The 16,864-nt window shown below is 41.1% G+C and overlaps 1 protein-coding gene across 3 annotated transcripts; it reads right to left on the reverse strand.

Moving 5' to 3' along the window:
* Positions 1–493: 493 nt before the first annotated feature.
* On the reverse strand, positions 494–8,795 carry GPHB5 (glycoprotein hormone subunit beta 5). Of its 3 annotated transcripts, XM_056545872.1 has the most exons (4): positions 8,431–8,795; positions 5,500–5,544; positions 4,021–4,227; positions 494–1,337 (listed from the first exon to the last, which is right to left on the reverse strand). In XM_056545872.1, the coding sequence occupies exons 2-4, from the start codon at positions 5,500–5,502 to the stop codon at positions 1,149–1,151; spliced, it is 399 nt and encodes a 132-aa protein (XP_056401847.1). In that variant the 5' UTR covers positions 5,503–5,544; positions 8,431–8,795; the 3' UTR covers positions 494–1,148. The 3 variants fall into 3 exon arrangements, with proteins under 3 accessions (XP_056401847.1, XP_056401849.1, XP_056401848.1); XM_056545874.1 differs by lacking the exon at positions 5,500–5,544 and having other exon boundaries at positions 8,431–8,470; XM_056545873.1 differs by lacking the exons at positions 5,500–5,544; positions 8,431–8,795 and adding an exon at positions 4,342–4,548.
* Positions 8,796–16,864: the final 8,069 nt, after the last annotated feature.

A 16,864-nucleotide genomic window follows, 5' to 3' on the forward strand; every position in this document is an offset into this window, starting at 1 on the left:
ATCAATGGCGGCTTTTTGGCGAAAAGCCGCGTCGCGCAAAAGTATGCTGAAATGTCAGACCATTCTGAAGCAGGTTTAAATACAGTCTAAACCGTAGATCCCGAAGTACGTGCGCAGAATTTATCAAGAGCAGCCAAGAGCATATACGCAGCCTGGAGCTCACTCTGCAGTGTCTCTGTCACTTGGCGCATCCGCAGCGTCAAATATGCTGCGTATACGCCCTGTGTGACCCTGCCTGTAGGCTATGTTCCCACTTTTTTTTTACTAAATGGTTCCACTTAACTCAATAGTTAAACTGTAGTTTCCTTATACTTGTATGTATTTTACAGTCATAAAATTAAGTCTGTGGCCATTTTTGACTATCGTTTTTGGTGCAGCCCAAGACACGGGGTAAAAAAACTTTTAGTTCTCCAGAATGGCGCCCGACAAGCCCCCCTCCAATCTTCTCTATGGGAGTGCTGGAGCCACGAGCACTGTACTCATATTTCCAGTGGTCCTATAGAGATGCACGGAGGGGAACATCGATCACACGCTCTGTGGGACAGTCGGGCGCCATTCTGGAGATAAGTGTGTGTGATCGAAGGGGGTCAGACCACTTGGACCCCCCGATACGACACTTATCCACTATTCTGTGGATAGGGAAACAGTTTCCAAAACACTCTTTGACTGCCCCACTCAGTGACTATACATAATAAGATTTATCTAAACAAAGCTGTAATATCCCTTTAATACATGAGGACTCTATGGCAATGCATAAACATACAAGTATTAATTGACAAAAATGACTGCTTACTAAGTATAAATGTGATAGGTACAACGTACTGACCTTGCTTACTGTAAGATCGGGCTGTTTTATGGCAATATGCTCATCTAAATAGAACTACATTTCTCCACCAAGATGAATAAGGTTCTGTTCACATCTCATTTGGGGTATACATTGGAAGTGTTCCTTGCAATGTACATCCTATGTAAGATACTGTATTGCCATAAAGGAGTGTACATTGCCTTTTGTCTATAACAGGTGGAGTACGCGGTGCAATATAATCTTATTTGGTGCCCAACTTTATAGAAAAGTCCATTCTGCTGAGCTGTCCTGTACAGTAAATAGGAAGCCTATGCTCGGTGCTTGCAGTGTACGGGCCCCCAGCTTACAGGGTCTCACATTCAGTAGTTGCAGTCGAGCAGACGCCACAATCACATCTGATGGCCATTGGGTAGGTGAAGAAGGGATCCACACTGGGGATGCAGTTGGGTAGTTTTACGGTAACCAGCTTTGTTTCATTGTAGGTACAGACTCTGTGGTAAGCGTCTATGTGGGGAGGGTCGAGGATAGGTTTCTGTAAAAGAGAATAAATCTAGATACTCAAAGGGGAAAGACCCTCACACTTAGGCTAAGTTTCTGCTGGAGATTTAACCGGCGGCACTAGGACCGCACAGACTGCATTGCCGTCCCCATAGACAGCAATGCATTTCTGGGTAGATCTTTTGGGACATCTGCTCAGAAATGCATTGACATCTATGGGGACAGCAGTCCGCGCGGTCCTAGTGCCGCCAGCTTGATCTCCGGCAGAAATTCTGTTAAAGGGAATCTATCAGCAGGCTAGGTCATCCTAATCTGCTATAGGCTTATATGGGATGTTACACTAAGGACTGTGTTACCTTTAATATGGCTGCCCAGCGTGCCCATTCTGTGTAAGATCTGTTCTAGTAATATGCAAATGTGGTCTTTGGGTGCACTTTGGGCATTACTTTACCCCTATGTGCACAGATACTGCTGGCCACCTGCCCTCTCCTCTAATAACACCTCCTTGTGAATATTAAGCCTCCTCTTTGTAGTGACATAACTCAATGCGACTGCAAAGGGGCTGCTCAATATCCATGATAAGACTCTGTTAGAGGACCAGACAGGTGGCCGGATCAGTGCCCATCCCTTGGAGTAGAGATATGGCCGCCCACCTGCTTCGCTAACAACCCCTCCTCATGAATACGGAGCCCCCCTTCTGCAGTCACCTTGAGATATATCTCTACAAAGGGGCGGCTCAGTATTCACAAGGAGGTGTTAGAGGAGTGGGTGGGTGGGCAGATGACCATATCAGTGCCCCTGGGCGGAAAGTAACGCCTCAAGCGTATCGAACAGCCAAATGTGCATAATAATAAGGACCTTATACAGATATGGCCCACGTAGCACAATATTAAAGATATCATCCAGGTTTAATATATTATGGAATACAGTATCAGATTACAAAATTGAGATATGTGGCTAAACTAGCAAATATATATGTGTAAAATTATATATATATATATATATATATATATATATATATATGCGCATGTATTCACTTCTGCAACTTTGGACGTAAAAAAAAAAAAAAAATATATATATATATATATATATATATATATATATATATATATACGGTATATATTATACATACATTTTTTTTAATTTTTTTTTTTTACATATGTCCAAAGTTGCAGTATTGAATAAAATTTTTTAACAGTAAGTAAAACTAATGTTGAAACAATATATGGGAGTATTCAGTTTAAAGGATTTTCTGAGATTATGGAAATATGGAAATAGCGCAACTCTTGCCCAGAGCCAATGTCTGGTATGGCAGCTCAATCCATTCCCTAGAACTAAATATTAAATAACCATGTATCAGTATTAAAGGGGTTCTCCCATGGAAAACTTTTTTTTTTTTTTTTAAATCAACTGGTGCCAGAAAGTTAAACAGATTTGTAAATTACTTCTTTTAAAAAATCTTAATCCTTCCAGTACTTATTAGCTTCTGTATACTACAGAGAAAATGCTTTTCTTTTTGGATTTATCTTATGTCACGACCACAGTGCTCTCTGCTGACCTCTGCTGTCCATTTTAGGAACTGTCCAGAGCAGCATATGTTTGCTATGGGGATTTTCTCCTGCTCTGGACAGTTCCTAAAATGGACAGCAGAGGTCAGCAGAGAGCACTGTGGTTGTGACAGAAGAGAAATAAAAAGGATTTCCTCTGTAGTATACAGCTCCTAAAAAGTACTGGAAGGATTAAGATTTTTTAATAGAAGTAATTTAGAGATGAGCGAACTTACAGTAAATTCGATTCGTCACAAACTTCTCGGCTCGGCAGTTGATGACTTATCCTGCATAAATTAGTTCAGCTTTCAGATGCTCCGGTGGGCTGGAAAAGGTGGATACATTCCTAGGAAAGAGTCTCCTAGGACTGTATCCACCTTTTCCAGCCCACCGGAGCACCTGAAAGCTGAACTCATTCATGCAGGATAAGTCATCAACTGCCGAGCCGAGAAGTTCGTGACGAATCGAATTTACTATACGTTCGCTCATCTCTAAAGTAATTTAAAAATCTGTTTAACTTTCTGGCACCAGCTGATTTAAAAAAAAAAAGTTTTCCACAGGAGTTCCCCTTTAAGTATGTGTGAATGCGGTATCAGTCCCCAGTCATTAGTGTTTACGTATCCATAATCTAGATCAGTGTTTCCCAGCCAGAGTGCCTCCAGCTGTTGCAAAACTACAACTCCCAGCATGCCCGGACAGCCTTTGGCTGTCCGGGCATGCTGAGAGTTGTAGTTTTGCAACAGCTGGAGGCACCCTGGTTGGGAAACACTGATCTGGTTGTAACATCTGAAACCCTGAGGGTCTATGGAACCGAGCTAACTGCATTATTGAAATTTATGGTGCTAAACATAAGCACAACGGGGGAGATTTATCAAAACCTGTCCAGAAGAAAAGTTGCCCAGTTGCCCATAGCAACCAATCAGATCGCTTCTTTCATTTTTAACAAGGCCTCTGCAAAATGAATCTGATTGGTTGCTATGGGCAACTGGGTAACTTTTCCTTTGCACAGGTTTTGATAAATCTTCCCCAATATGCCTGTCTGAATAAGGGAATATAGAGTGTGTGGTTATGAAGGACGCTGTGATCACCCAACACGGGATCGTGCCACAACTCACATTGCAGCCATGAAGGTTTTTGTTTTTTTCAATGCGATTAGATATGATAACTTACCTCCCAAGTCTCACAGCGCCCCCAGCAGGCATCAGTGGTGACACGTAAGCCTTTACATCCAGGTTTTTTTGCCAAGAAGGTGAATTCTCGCACGGCACAGCCAATGAAGGTTCTCAGACTGATGTTGGAGATGGCGTACGTGTTCCAGCAGCCACTCAGGATCAGCAGTTGTAGGGTGATCAGGGTCACACGGTGAGGGTTCATGGTCTGCAGATTAGAGAAAGGCACAATTATATTTAAAGGGAATCTGTCAGGTCTATTTGCTAATAGGAGATGAATACACCCATTGGATAGCTGTTAGGGTATAAAAGCAAACTGTACCTTCCCTGGAGGGGAAGTGTCTGGGAGGCGTGTCTGGGAGGCGGAGCCGAGCTGCTCAAGTGTCACAGCTTAAAATGTCTCCTCCAGATTTTAATTAATTGACAGGCAGATCTATCTAGGCCAGTCAAGTAGGGGTTCGGAGGTAAAGGAGAGTGAGGAGGCGTGCCAGACTGTGGCACTTGAGCAGCTTAGCTCCACCTCTTTGACATTTGAATGAGAAATAAAAAGGTGATTTTATAAGTTTGGCGACCACCATCAGCTTCAGGGAAGGTGAAGTTTGCTTTTTATACCCTAACAGCTATTCAACGGTGTCTCTAGTTCCTATCAGCAACTAGAGCTGACAGATTCCATTTTAAGTAAGAAAATACACTAAATGAGTTATATGTAAAATCTTTAAAAAAAAAAGAGGCAAAATATTTTGGTATAACATTAGAAATAAAGTATTCTCTTAATTTTTTTTCTTTTGTGTTTGTAGTTAAAGAGGACCTTATGAATCATGTTTTTTCTGTTTTGGACAAAGCCGGGATTTGGGGTTTTTGTATCCACCCTTGTACTTGGCTGAAAAGTTGCCTGTGAACTCAGCATTAAAGGAAATGTGTTATTGGAAAATGGCCTAATGTTTAACTCAAGCTTTTATGATAAACAACTTTATTTTTATTTTTTTTAAATACATTTTTGGTGATTTTTATTTCTAGTTTTCAATTTTACTAGCATCTAAATTTTAAAATTTTTGATTCTGGCCACTAGGCATAATAATAAGCGGAGACTTCCTGTTCTGAACAGATCACTACCCAGTAGTCTCCTGCTTATCACAGACAGGATTACAGTAAAAGGCAATAACAGTATATAGATAAAGGATCTACAACCCTTCACAATAGCTAAAGTTCAGTTTTACTTCTGTACTTTTTGGTTTAGCAGTTGCTCAGCGCTACATTTTACGCTCACCCTGCCTACTTCCCTCCCACAGCACTTCTGCCAGTTCCCTGCTTAGAGCTGTTGCAGAACATCTAATTTTGCAGCAGATTATCATACATCAGTGAGGCTGCAGCACCTGCTATTCATTCCCTGTTTGCTCCTCTGCCTGTTCAGCACAAGACAGCCTGCTGTAAGGATGTGCTCACACGTGGGGTTATATAAGTTGTAAGGACACATTTTTACCATAAATTTCCTTGTGAGGTTTTCTACTGCTATTCTGGTTGTAATCTGTAAAAACATGGCAAAAAATGTGCATTACTGTTGATAAAAAAAACAATATATATATATATATATAGTTATGTAGGCTGAAGAGGCTGGTCAGAGGTGATGACATCACTCAGGGGGTGGAGCTTGAGATCAGACAAGATACAGCCACATCTCCTGACACAGCAGAAGATAGGGTTTTTGTAGAGAGGGGAGCTAGAAACAATACCACATTGAAAATGTAATAACTACACAACTTCCTGTAAGGTGTGAATCACCAAAAAAAACATGCTGAAGCCAGTACAATTTGTGATAACACTACTTTAGTGAGTTATATATATATATTGGGGTGATAGTGTTCGTACATTTACATAAAACCGAATCACCCCTTTAACTCCAAACAATAAGGCTATGTGCACACCGTGTTTTTTAAAAACAACAAACATGTTTTAAGCCTCAAAAAACATAACATTTTTATGCATTCATATGAATGGGATGACACCTGGCCGTTCACATTTTGTTTCATTTTATGGCCATAATTATCCAACAATAAAAGTATGTATGTTTTTTGGTACATAAGTGCTTCAAAACACTTAAAGGGGTACTTCACGGGAAATTATTATTTTTTTAATCAACAGATTTGTAAATGACTTCTATTAAAAAAAAACCTTAATCCTTCCAGTACTTTTCAGCTGCTGTTATGATCCACAGGAAGTTCTTTTCTTTTTGAACTTCCTTTCTGCCTGACCACAGTGCTCTTTTGCTGACATCTCTGTCCATTTTAGGAACTGTCAGAGTAGGAGCAAATCAGTATCACCCGCACTAACCTGTCATACAGGCGTGTAGTGACGGTCAAACTGATCAAAATTATACTTATGGCGTCCGGAACAGCCACGCCATTCCTCCGTTATTGCTAGTTTTTGGGGTATGCAAATTGGGTCCTTGGGGCATGGGCGGAGCTTGGCCCAGAGCTTCGGGAACTCTGACGTAATCTTCGGCCAGGCAAGTGCTCCACCCTGCTCATCCATATGCATAACCCCCTCCCTGATCGCATGGCCGTACAGTAGCACGGCCGAACATGCAGGGAGGGGGTTATGGATATGCATGAGCAGGGCGGAGCGCTCGCCCGGCCGAAGATTACGTCAGAGTGCCCGAAGCTCTGGTCCAAGCTCCACCCATGCCCCAAGGACCTAGTTGGCAATAACGGCAGAGCGGCGAGGTGGTTCTGGACGCCGTAATTATAATTTTGATCATTATCAACCGCACTACATGCCTGTATTACAGGTTAGTGCAGGTGATACTGATTAGGGATCGACCGATATAGATTTTTTAGAGCCAGTACCGATAACCTGTGAACTTTCAGGCAGATAGCCAATAACTTATAGCAATATTCCGTGCATTATATGGGCACATGACAGGGGGGCTGTCATGTGCCCCTCATATATAATACCCCCTGTCCTGTGTTCCTCACATATAAGGCCCCCTGTGCCTCTCACTTATAATTTGCCCCCCTCACTTATAATTTGCCCCTCCATACCGCACTCAAGCCGTTCTTGCAGTGTGAGTGAGCGCTGCGGGGACGTGATCTCCGGGCGCCGGTGCGATAATGTGATGTCATCGCGCCGGCCTGCCATGGATGGCGTCCCCACGGCTCTCACTCCCACTGCAAGAATGGAGGAGCCTGTGAGAATGGTGAGGGAGTGGTGGAGCGGGACTGCTGACAGCTCCCGCTCCACCATTCTGTCAGGGAGGAGCAACAATCTGAGGGGGGGGGGGGGCAATTGCCCCGTAGCCCCCCCCCCCCCCCCGGATATGCCACTGCCTCAGGGTCCTGCGATTCGTGCGCCTAGTGTGCACACCTTGTTTTGACGTGCAGAGCAGCGGTGGACGCATTATCGGCAGGTTAGATGCCGATATCGATAACTTTCAAAATCGTGAATATCGTCCAATTCAATAATCGGTCGACCCCGAGTACTGATGAAGTTTTGAGCAAAGACCTGATTAAGGCTAGGTTTCCACTTGGTTTTTTTTCTGGCAGTTTTTGGAAAACTGCCAGTGCAGTTTTTGAGCCAAATTCAGAAGTGGATCCATAAGGGAGAAGAAGTATAAGTCCTTCCTTTATATTTCCTATTCCTTTTGAATACACTTCTGGCTTTGGCTCAAAAACTGCAGTGGCAGAAATCCAAAAACTGCCAGAAAAAAAAACAAGTGGAAACCTAGCCTTAGGGTACGTTCACACATACCAGATATGATGCGCAGGATTTGTAACGGCTGATTAGAAGCTACACTTTTCAGTCATTTAGTTTACATTGAAATCTTCAGCAGAAAATCCTGTGCCTCAAATCCTGCGCATCAAATTTGCATACGTGTGAACGTACCTTTACAGAAAATTCCCCAAAAAATCTAAATAAATTCCCAAAAAAGTCAAAATGCTCAAAAAAAAACCTTGATAAAACAAAAGCTCTAAAAAACGCAAAAAAAAAAAAAACTGAAAAATTGGTGATAATTTTTTCTTGTAAATAAAGCAGATATTTGATTGTCAAAATACACTAATAAGAAATATAATTCATTTCTACAATTCTCTTCTCAGCATAAATCAGACAGCACTGTTTCCAGATTTATACTACATGAAATAAAGTGTAAACTTTAAACAAAATATTAATAAGCAGCGTAAACCAGAAAAAAAGTTTATAAAGCAGAAAGTTAATGAATTATTAACTAAATAAAATAATTATTTTTACTTTCAACAAAACACTTTCAACACTTGTGATCTATACTGGATAATTTCCAGCAGGTACCTCTATATATAAAGCATTTTAAACCTGTGAATAAATACATAAAAAAATTGTAACAATATCCAGAAAAAGATTTCATATTAAGTATACGGAATTAGAATAGGAATGTGCAGACCTGTTTAGCAGACTGTGTCCTCTGTCTATGCCTGGTCTCTGCTGTAGCTCCTCTGATGCACAGACATAAATATATATGGGGAGAGCGCTGTCAATCAAAGGAAATTGAAGGCAGATCCTTACATGAACCACCAGGAACATCAAAACATTTCTCCTCTACAACAAACCTCACACTTAAGCCTGGGAATTGTTTTTTTAAGGGGATCATTTTTGAAACAAAGATAACTTACCATAGTGACAGAAACCCAAAGGAAACAATGCGGACACCAGGTTTCTTAAATATTCAAAACAATGGATGAAAAGTAATAAGAAGCTGACACTCATCATTATTATTTTGGCAAAAAATTTAAATACTTAAAGGGGTACTCCGGTGGAAAACTTTTTTTTTTTATTTTTTTAAATCAACTGGTGCCAGAAAGTTAAACAGATTTGAAAATTACTTCTATTAAAAAATCTTAATCCTTCCAGTACTTATTAGCTGCTGAATGCTACAGAGGAGTTTTTTTCTTTTTGGAACACAGTGCTCTCTGCTGACATCATGAGCACAGTGCTCTCTGCTGACATCTCTGTCCATTTTAGGAACTGTCCAGAGCAGCATACGTTTACTATGGGGATTTTCTCTTACTCTTCGCAGTTCTTAAAACGGACAGAGATGTCAGCAGAGAGCAGTGTGGTCATGGTGTCAGCAGAGAGCTCTGTGTTCCAAAAAGAAAATAATTTCCTCTGTAGTATTCAGCAGCTGATAAGTACTGGAAGGATTAAGATTTTTTAATAGAAGTAATTTACAAATCTGTTTAACTTTCTGGAACCAGTTAATTTAAAAAAATAAATAAAAAAAAGTTTTCCACCAGAGTACCCCTTTAACATTTTTTCACATCCAGTATGGGTATTTTAAATTTAGTAAACAATATATGGTGTGCTACATAATTGACAACGTGCTAAAATTATATAATTTATTTGGAATACATGGTATTTTTGGGGGTTCCATAAAAGAGTAATAAATATGCTGTAAGGTTTCAGACAGCAGTAAATCAACCATCTTTTTCATGTTTATAATACAGTTACAAAAGGTGGACCCCATAGATCACTACATTTATAAAGGTATTTGGAGCTTTTATTTTTGCTTACTCCAGGCGCACAAAAAAAATCACACGAGTGACTAAAGCACTTTTTTGTGCGACTTTTGCGGGTTTAATTTCAGGATAGCTATGCTTTTAGTCAAGTTGCAAACAGCCTTTCTTAACCCCTTAAGGACCAAGCCTTTTTCAGTTTTTGCACTTTCGTTTTTTCCTCCTCACCTTTTAAAAGTCATAACCCTTTCAATTTTGCACCTAAAAATCCATATGATGGCTTATTTTTGCAGCACCAATTCTACTTTGTAATGACAAATCTACGGCAAAATGGAAATAAAAATCATTGTGCGAAAAAATTGAAGAAAAAAAACACAATTTTGTAAATTTTGAGGGCTTCCGTTTCTACGCCGTACATTTTCCGGTAAAAACTACACCTTTTCTTTATTCTGTAGGTCCATACAATTAAAATGATATCCTACTAATATAGGTTTGATTTTGTCGTACTTCTGAAAAAAATCATAACTACATGCACGAAAATTAATACAATTAAAATTGTCCTCTTCTGACCCCTATAACTTTTTTATTTTTCTGCATACGGGGCAGTATGAGGGCTAATTTTTTGCGCTGTGATCTGAAGTTTTAATCGCCACCATTTTTATTTTGATCAGACTTTTTGATCGCTTTTTATTCATTTTTTATGATATGAAAAGTGACCAGAAATACACTATTTTGGACTTCGGAATTTTTGGGCACGTACGCCATTGACTGTGCGGTTTAATTTATGATAGTTCAGACATTTAAGCACGTGGCAATACCATATATGTTTATTTTTACTATGGTTATATATATATATTTTTAATAAGGAAGGGGTTAATGTGTGTTCAATTTTTTTAAAACTTTTTTTTTCTTTTTTTACACTTTTAGTCCTCTTAGGGGACTTTTAGGAGGAATCATTTGATTCCTCATACAAATCAATGGGATTACATACAATCCCATTGATCTGTGTGCTCTGCGCTCTATTGATAAAGCCTGGTCCTGCCAGGCTCTATCATTCTGAGCACCTGAGCCGCCGCAGCAGGAGAGGTAAGTCCTCAGGCTACCTCAGTAGTGGATCACCCCCTGCGATCGCGCTGCGGGGGGGGGCGATCCACCCCACTGGACCACCAGGGACTGTATACAGGCACCTTTAGACACTGCTGTCAACTTTGACATCGGCGATCTAAAGAGTTAATAGCCAGCCGCGGCGATTGCTGCATGTCGGCTATTAATGCCGGCCCCCAGCTACAGGAATCAGCTGGGGGCCGGCCAGTATGATGCAAGCTCGAATCAGGAGCCTGCGTCATACCCCGTTAACGGCCATTGGACGATCATAGATGTCCATGCTCGTTATCAGGTTAAGCAATTCTCAGTTTCGCTTTGCAGTGGTCACGTATTTATGACGTGCAAATCCCTTAAAAAAAAACCTCCAGGTCTGACCTGGAGTACAAAACTCCCTTACATGAGCAGATTTAGAAGGTCGCAAAAAGTCTCAACTGAGACTTTCATGTTATGCTTATGTGCTCCAAATGAATCAACCCCCTGTGATAGTATGATAAATATGTAGCACATAAGCAAAATTAAAGAAAAAAAAGGCCTTCAGAACTTCAAAGCAAACAGTGATGAATGTCCCCCTATGTGGCTGTATTACAGCCATCTGACATTGACTGAAAGCATAGCTGTCCTGAAATTTACATTGTTTTGTCTTTCACTTTAAGGGGTACTCCACTGCCCCAGCATTCGGGACATTTTGTTCTGAAAGCTTCAAGCGGGCAGCGGGGATCGTGACGTCACGATGTCTACTGGCAGAGGACCCCTTTAAGATAGTATTTCCTGAGATCCCGTGACAAATCTTTATTTGCACTATACTACTTGACACATATAGCTCTCCCTTATAATATTTATAAACCAATGTATTTATTACAGGGTACAATATAGATACAAAGCCAAATGTTCTGTCTGTTTGCATTGCAGTGGCAACAAAATAGCATGAAGGCGCTAACACACTATACAACATATCCATATAATCTGAATATTTCCCTATATTCCTGAAGGTTTACATTTTATTTTGCAATCACAGAGTCAGTGGAATTGAAACTCTTCTGGTTAAACTAGCATGAAATCAAGTTACCGCATAGGACAAAAGCAAACAGGTAAAAAGAATAAAAAAAAAAAAAAAAAACGAATAAATCCCTAATACGCAAGAAGCCATTTCCAATAACAAGGTCCTTTAGACTTAATACCTGCGACAGAACATTAAAATGAAGCTATGTAGGTTAAAGACAAGGCGGCTTAATTTATCAAGTTGATCATTGTTCATGTCCAGCCTTTTGGAATGTATTCTCCCTCTTTGTTCTACTGTTTACAGTACTGTTTTTTCCTGTATTACCTTGGTGATAAAAAAAAATAAAAATGTAAAAAAGCTCTGCATCATAGCAAAGAAAGAGAATGGATTCTTATATCCCATCCCTCACTTCTTCCCCACATATATTCTAACTAATCCCACAAATCTCTACCCCTTAGCCCAAATCAAAAACACCACAATGCTTGTTCTTTGTGAGCGTGTGCAGTGGAATGAGCCATGGATATGTGCGTCATCACCCGCAGTTACTCCCAGGATCACGTAATCACTTGACTATTAAGAGCTCAGTGCAGCAACACGACCAACTTGTACTAAAAGGGAAAATTCTGGAGGTTTCCAAGTGGGATTGTTTTCGAGCAATGTTTCCCAAACTTTGGCTACTACAACAAAGGATACAAGCACATGACCAGATCACAGATCCATAACTGGTGTCCATCACCTGATCTGGACACATAGGGGGAGATTTATCATTACTTTTAGAACATTTTTTTTGTCTATGTTTTGGCGCACCTCAGACGCAAGCAGGATATTTTGAGACTTTTATGCGCCTTTTGATATAGACAGTTTCACTCTTTTTGCCTACCCGTAGAACTTTTTCTTTTTGACCATGCAGTGGACATGTGTTTATCATTTGTGACTTTTGACATAAGTCGCTATTTTGTGCGCAAAGGTACTTTTTTTAGGCGCAAAGCTACACCACCTACCAGTAGGCGTGACAATAATTTCTACCTTCCACAATTCAACCTTTAACCCCTTGTGCATGACAGCGTCCAACTCCCCTTCTATGACACGTGCTCAGGAGCTGAGCACAGGTTATAGTTGGGCAGTCCTGACAGCTATCTGCCATCAGGACCCATCTGTAATGACAGACATCACCCATCATGATGATGCCCGGCTTTAACCCCTTAGACACCGCAATCAAATTTGATTGTAGCGTCTAAAATGAAAGTAAAAATGTCCAGGCAACTTTGTAAGTAAGTAAAAACACCTAACCTGCCAAATTCAGGACCCAGGAAAGTGTCTACTTCCCTCCCTCACAAGTGTCTAGAAAAAGTGTATGCGGTTGAGCTTTTCCCACCACAGCAGAGCTGCGCAAAATTTATCATCCTGCTGCACCTTCTTGATAAATAAGATGCACGCTAGTCAAACCTACCACTCAAACAGGGGAAAATAGCACTACCGTAGACATTCTTTGTTAAATCTGGGCCATAGTGATGAACCACGTTCCTACTATTCATAAGGTATCTGTAGGAAAAATGGTGGCATGTACTATTAGATATGTTATGGAGATATTCTCCCCTAGAAGCATTTTTTTTCAGAGGAGAAGAAGATGCTGCCATGCAAAGGCACCATACAATGGCAATAAATGTGGGTCAGAAATGTGGACTTCCTATAGGGGCAATAAAATAAAGGCCTATTCAAAGCATTTGCCCATCGTTTCTTTAGGGTAGTAAAGAACAGTACAGTTGTTTGAGTCTTGCTTAGCAGACCTCAGACACGACTAGCATTGAACAAATTTAATGGCAATTTATTCAGTGTTTGCTGCCACAATACATTAACCAGAAGTCCCTGAGACCTCTAAAAAAAATAGCCCCCGTAGTAAACAGCAAGGGCTTTCAACATACTTTTTTAAAAATATTTTTTCCAGCTACAGTACAGAGGAATACACTGAACTGCAAGCAACTTTATGTATGGGAAGAAAAATTGTAAAAGTGTGGAGCCCTGGTTCAAAACTGAATTTTAAACAGTTTGAATTTAGACAGACCATTTACCAGCGGAATGTAACAATTATTAATCAGACGGTATTTGGTTATATATTTATATACAGAATTTTTTTTAATCTTGCCTCTTTTTACATTGATCACTAGTGAAGACACAATAGTCTAACACTTCCTGTTTTCTGCAGTTCACTTTGTCAGCTTTACTGTATAAACGGGACAGATTCAGCAAAGACATCTCATTATTATAGTGCAGCTTAGTTAATGACAGCCTTATTGCATTGCCAGAGACCTAGACAAGGCAGGCTAGTAAACATTATGGGCACTATTCAAAAGAGATAAGATGTTGTATATATACAGCTTCACTGTCACAATCTGGGGAAGGATGCTCTATTCTGGAGACTGTAAAACCTATGATATTGCTCTGTCAATCCCTGCAGTTGCCATAGGGTGCACACCTCCTACTGTACTGTCAATACAGAATGCCATCCTTTACCTATATCAATCTAAGCACGGGATTTGGAATAAGACTGGTGTTTCTTTTTCTAATTTAAATGTTTACTTGCTTCGTAGCAACAGTTAACAGTGTAAAGTGTGAGGTCCTATTATACAGCTTAAACAATAAAGTAGAGCGAGTAATTACACTAAAGCTATGGTGACATCTGTAGCCAATCCTTCTTATGGGAACCCAAGAAAATGGAGTCTGTACAGATTAGGTGTTACCTAAGGGGATGACAACTAATAAACCAGAGTGAACTCTACTCAGTCTTAGTGTGACTCAGCCTAAACAAACTTGCACATTTCACTTACTTATACAGTCATTGCCGTAAATGTTGGCATCCCTGAAATTTTTCGAGAAAATTAAGTATTTCTCACAGAAAAGGATTGCAGTAACACATGTTTATTCCCATTATGTATATTGGAACTAAACCAAAAAAAGGGAGGAAAAAAGCTAAATTGGACATAATGTCACATCAAACTCCAAAAATGGGCTGGACAAAATTATTGGCATCCTTTCAAAATTGTGGCATGTGATGCTCACCTGGGGCAAGTAACAGGTGTGGGCAATATAAAAATCACACCTGAAAGCAGATAAAAGAGAGAAGTTCACTTAGTCTTTGCATTGTGTGTCAGTGTGTGCCACACTAAGCATGGACAACAAAGAGGAGAACTGTGAGGACTTGAAAACCAAAATTGTGGAAAAATATCAACAATCCAGAGATCTAGATTTGCCTTTGTCCACAGTGCGCAACATTATCAAGAAGTTTGCAACCCATGGCACTGTAGCTATTCTCCCTGGGCTTGGACGGAAGAGAAAAATTGATGAAAGGTGTCAACTCAGGATAGTCCGGATAGTGGATAAACAGCCCCAAACAAGTTCCAAAGATATTCAAGCTGTCCTACAGGCTCAGGGAGCATCAGTGTCAGCGCGAACTATTCATCGTCATTTAAATGAAATGAAACACTATGGCAGGAGACCCAGGAGGACCCACTGCTGACACAGAGACATAAAAAAGCAAGACTACATTTTGCCAAAATGAATTTCAGTAAGCCAATATCCTTCTGGGAAAACGTCTTGTGGACAGATGAGACCAAGATAGAGCTTTTTGGTAACGTACATCATTCTACTGTTTACCAAAAACAGAATGAGGCCTACAAAGAAATGAACACAGTACCTACAGTGAAATATGGTGGAGGTTCAGTGATGTTTTGGGGTTGTTTTGCTGTCACTGGGTGCTTTGTATGTGTGCAAGGCATCATGAAATCTGAGTATTATCAATGGATTTTGGGTCGCACTGTACAGCCCAGTGTCAGAAAGCTGGGTTTGTGTCCAAGATCTTAGGTCTTCCAGCAGGACAATGACCCCAAACATACATCAAAAAGCCCCCAGAAATGGATGGCAACAAAGCGCTGCAGAGGTCTGAAGTGGCAGCAATGAGTCCAGATCTAAATCCCATTGAACACCTGTGGAGAGATCTTAAAATTACTGTTGGGAAAAGGCGCCTTCCAATAAGAGAGACCTGGAGCAGTTTTCAAAGGAAGAGTGGGCCAACATTCCGGCTGAGAGGTGTAAGAAGCTTATTGATGGTTATAAGAAGCGAATGATTGCAGTTATTTTTTTCCAAAGGGTGTGCAACCAAATATTAAGTTAAGGTTGCCAATAATTTTGTCCAGCCCATTTTCGGGGTTTGGGGTGACATTATGTCCAATTTGCCTTTTTTCTTCCCTTTTTTGGTTTAGTTCCAATACACACAAAGGTAATAAACATGTGTACAGCAAAATACATTTTACTGCAATCCTTTTCTGTGAAAAATACTTCATTTTCTAGAAAAATTTCAGGGGTGCCAACATTTATGGCCATGACTGTAGACCTCACTGCCTAAAAGGATTTCTTAGGGTGGGTTGATATTAATCCCTTAAGGACCCTTGACGTACGCATACATCATGACAACCTGGTACTTAAGGACCCATGACGTACGCGTTCGTCATGGAGAATTACGGCCCCTGCCGCGCGCCGGGCGGGGATCGGACCGGGATGCCTGCTGAAATCGTTCAGCAAGCATCCCGTGCAAACGCCCAGGAGGGTCATCAGACCCCCCCCCCCATGTCGGCGAGCGCGGCAAATCGCAAGTGAATTCACACTTGCGATTTGCTCGATTCCGGGTCATTATAGGTCTATGGTGACCCGGAATATAAGGGGGATCGCGGTTGTCTAAGACACCCACGATCCCCCTGAAGGCATAGGACTGAGGTGGCAGAGGTGCCACCCCTCCTATCCCTGCTATTGGTGGTCTAGACGCGACCACCAATAGTAGATCGGGGCGGGGGGGGGGGTTAACTTTCGTTTTCCCCGTCCTGCCCACCCACAATAGGCAGGGCAGAACGGGGAACGAAAGGAGACCGGCGCCGAAGATCCACTTACCGATCCGGGCGGGCGACGGAGGCTGCGGGCGACGGAGATCGGCGGGCGGCGATGGCATGCGGCTAGATCCGACGGAAGCCGGTGAGTTGCCTAGCAACATCTGGAGGGTACAGTTTGAGACCATTATACAGTGGTTTCTAACTGTAGCCCTCCAGATCTTGCAAAACTACAACTCCCAGCATGCCCAGACAGCTGTCTGGGCATTTTGAGAGTTGTAGTTTTGCAACAGCTGGAGGACCACAGTTTGGAGATCACTTTACAGTGAAAACTGAAGCCCTCCAGATGTTGCAAAACTGCAAGTCCCAGCATGCACAGATAGCAAA

The sequence above is a fragment of the Hyla sarda genome, chromosome 11, assembly GCF_029499605.1.
Source record: "Hyla sarda isolate aHylSar1 chromosome 11, aHylSar1.hap1, whole genome shotgun sequence".
NCBI classification, from domain to species: domain Eukaryota; kingdom Metazoa; phylum Chordata; class Amphibia; order Anura; family Hylidae; genus Hyla; species Hyla sarda.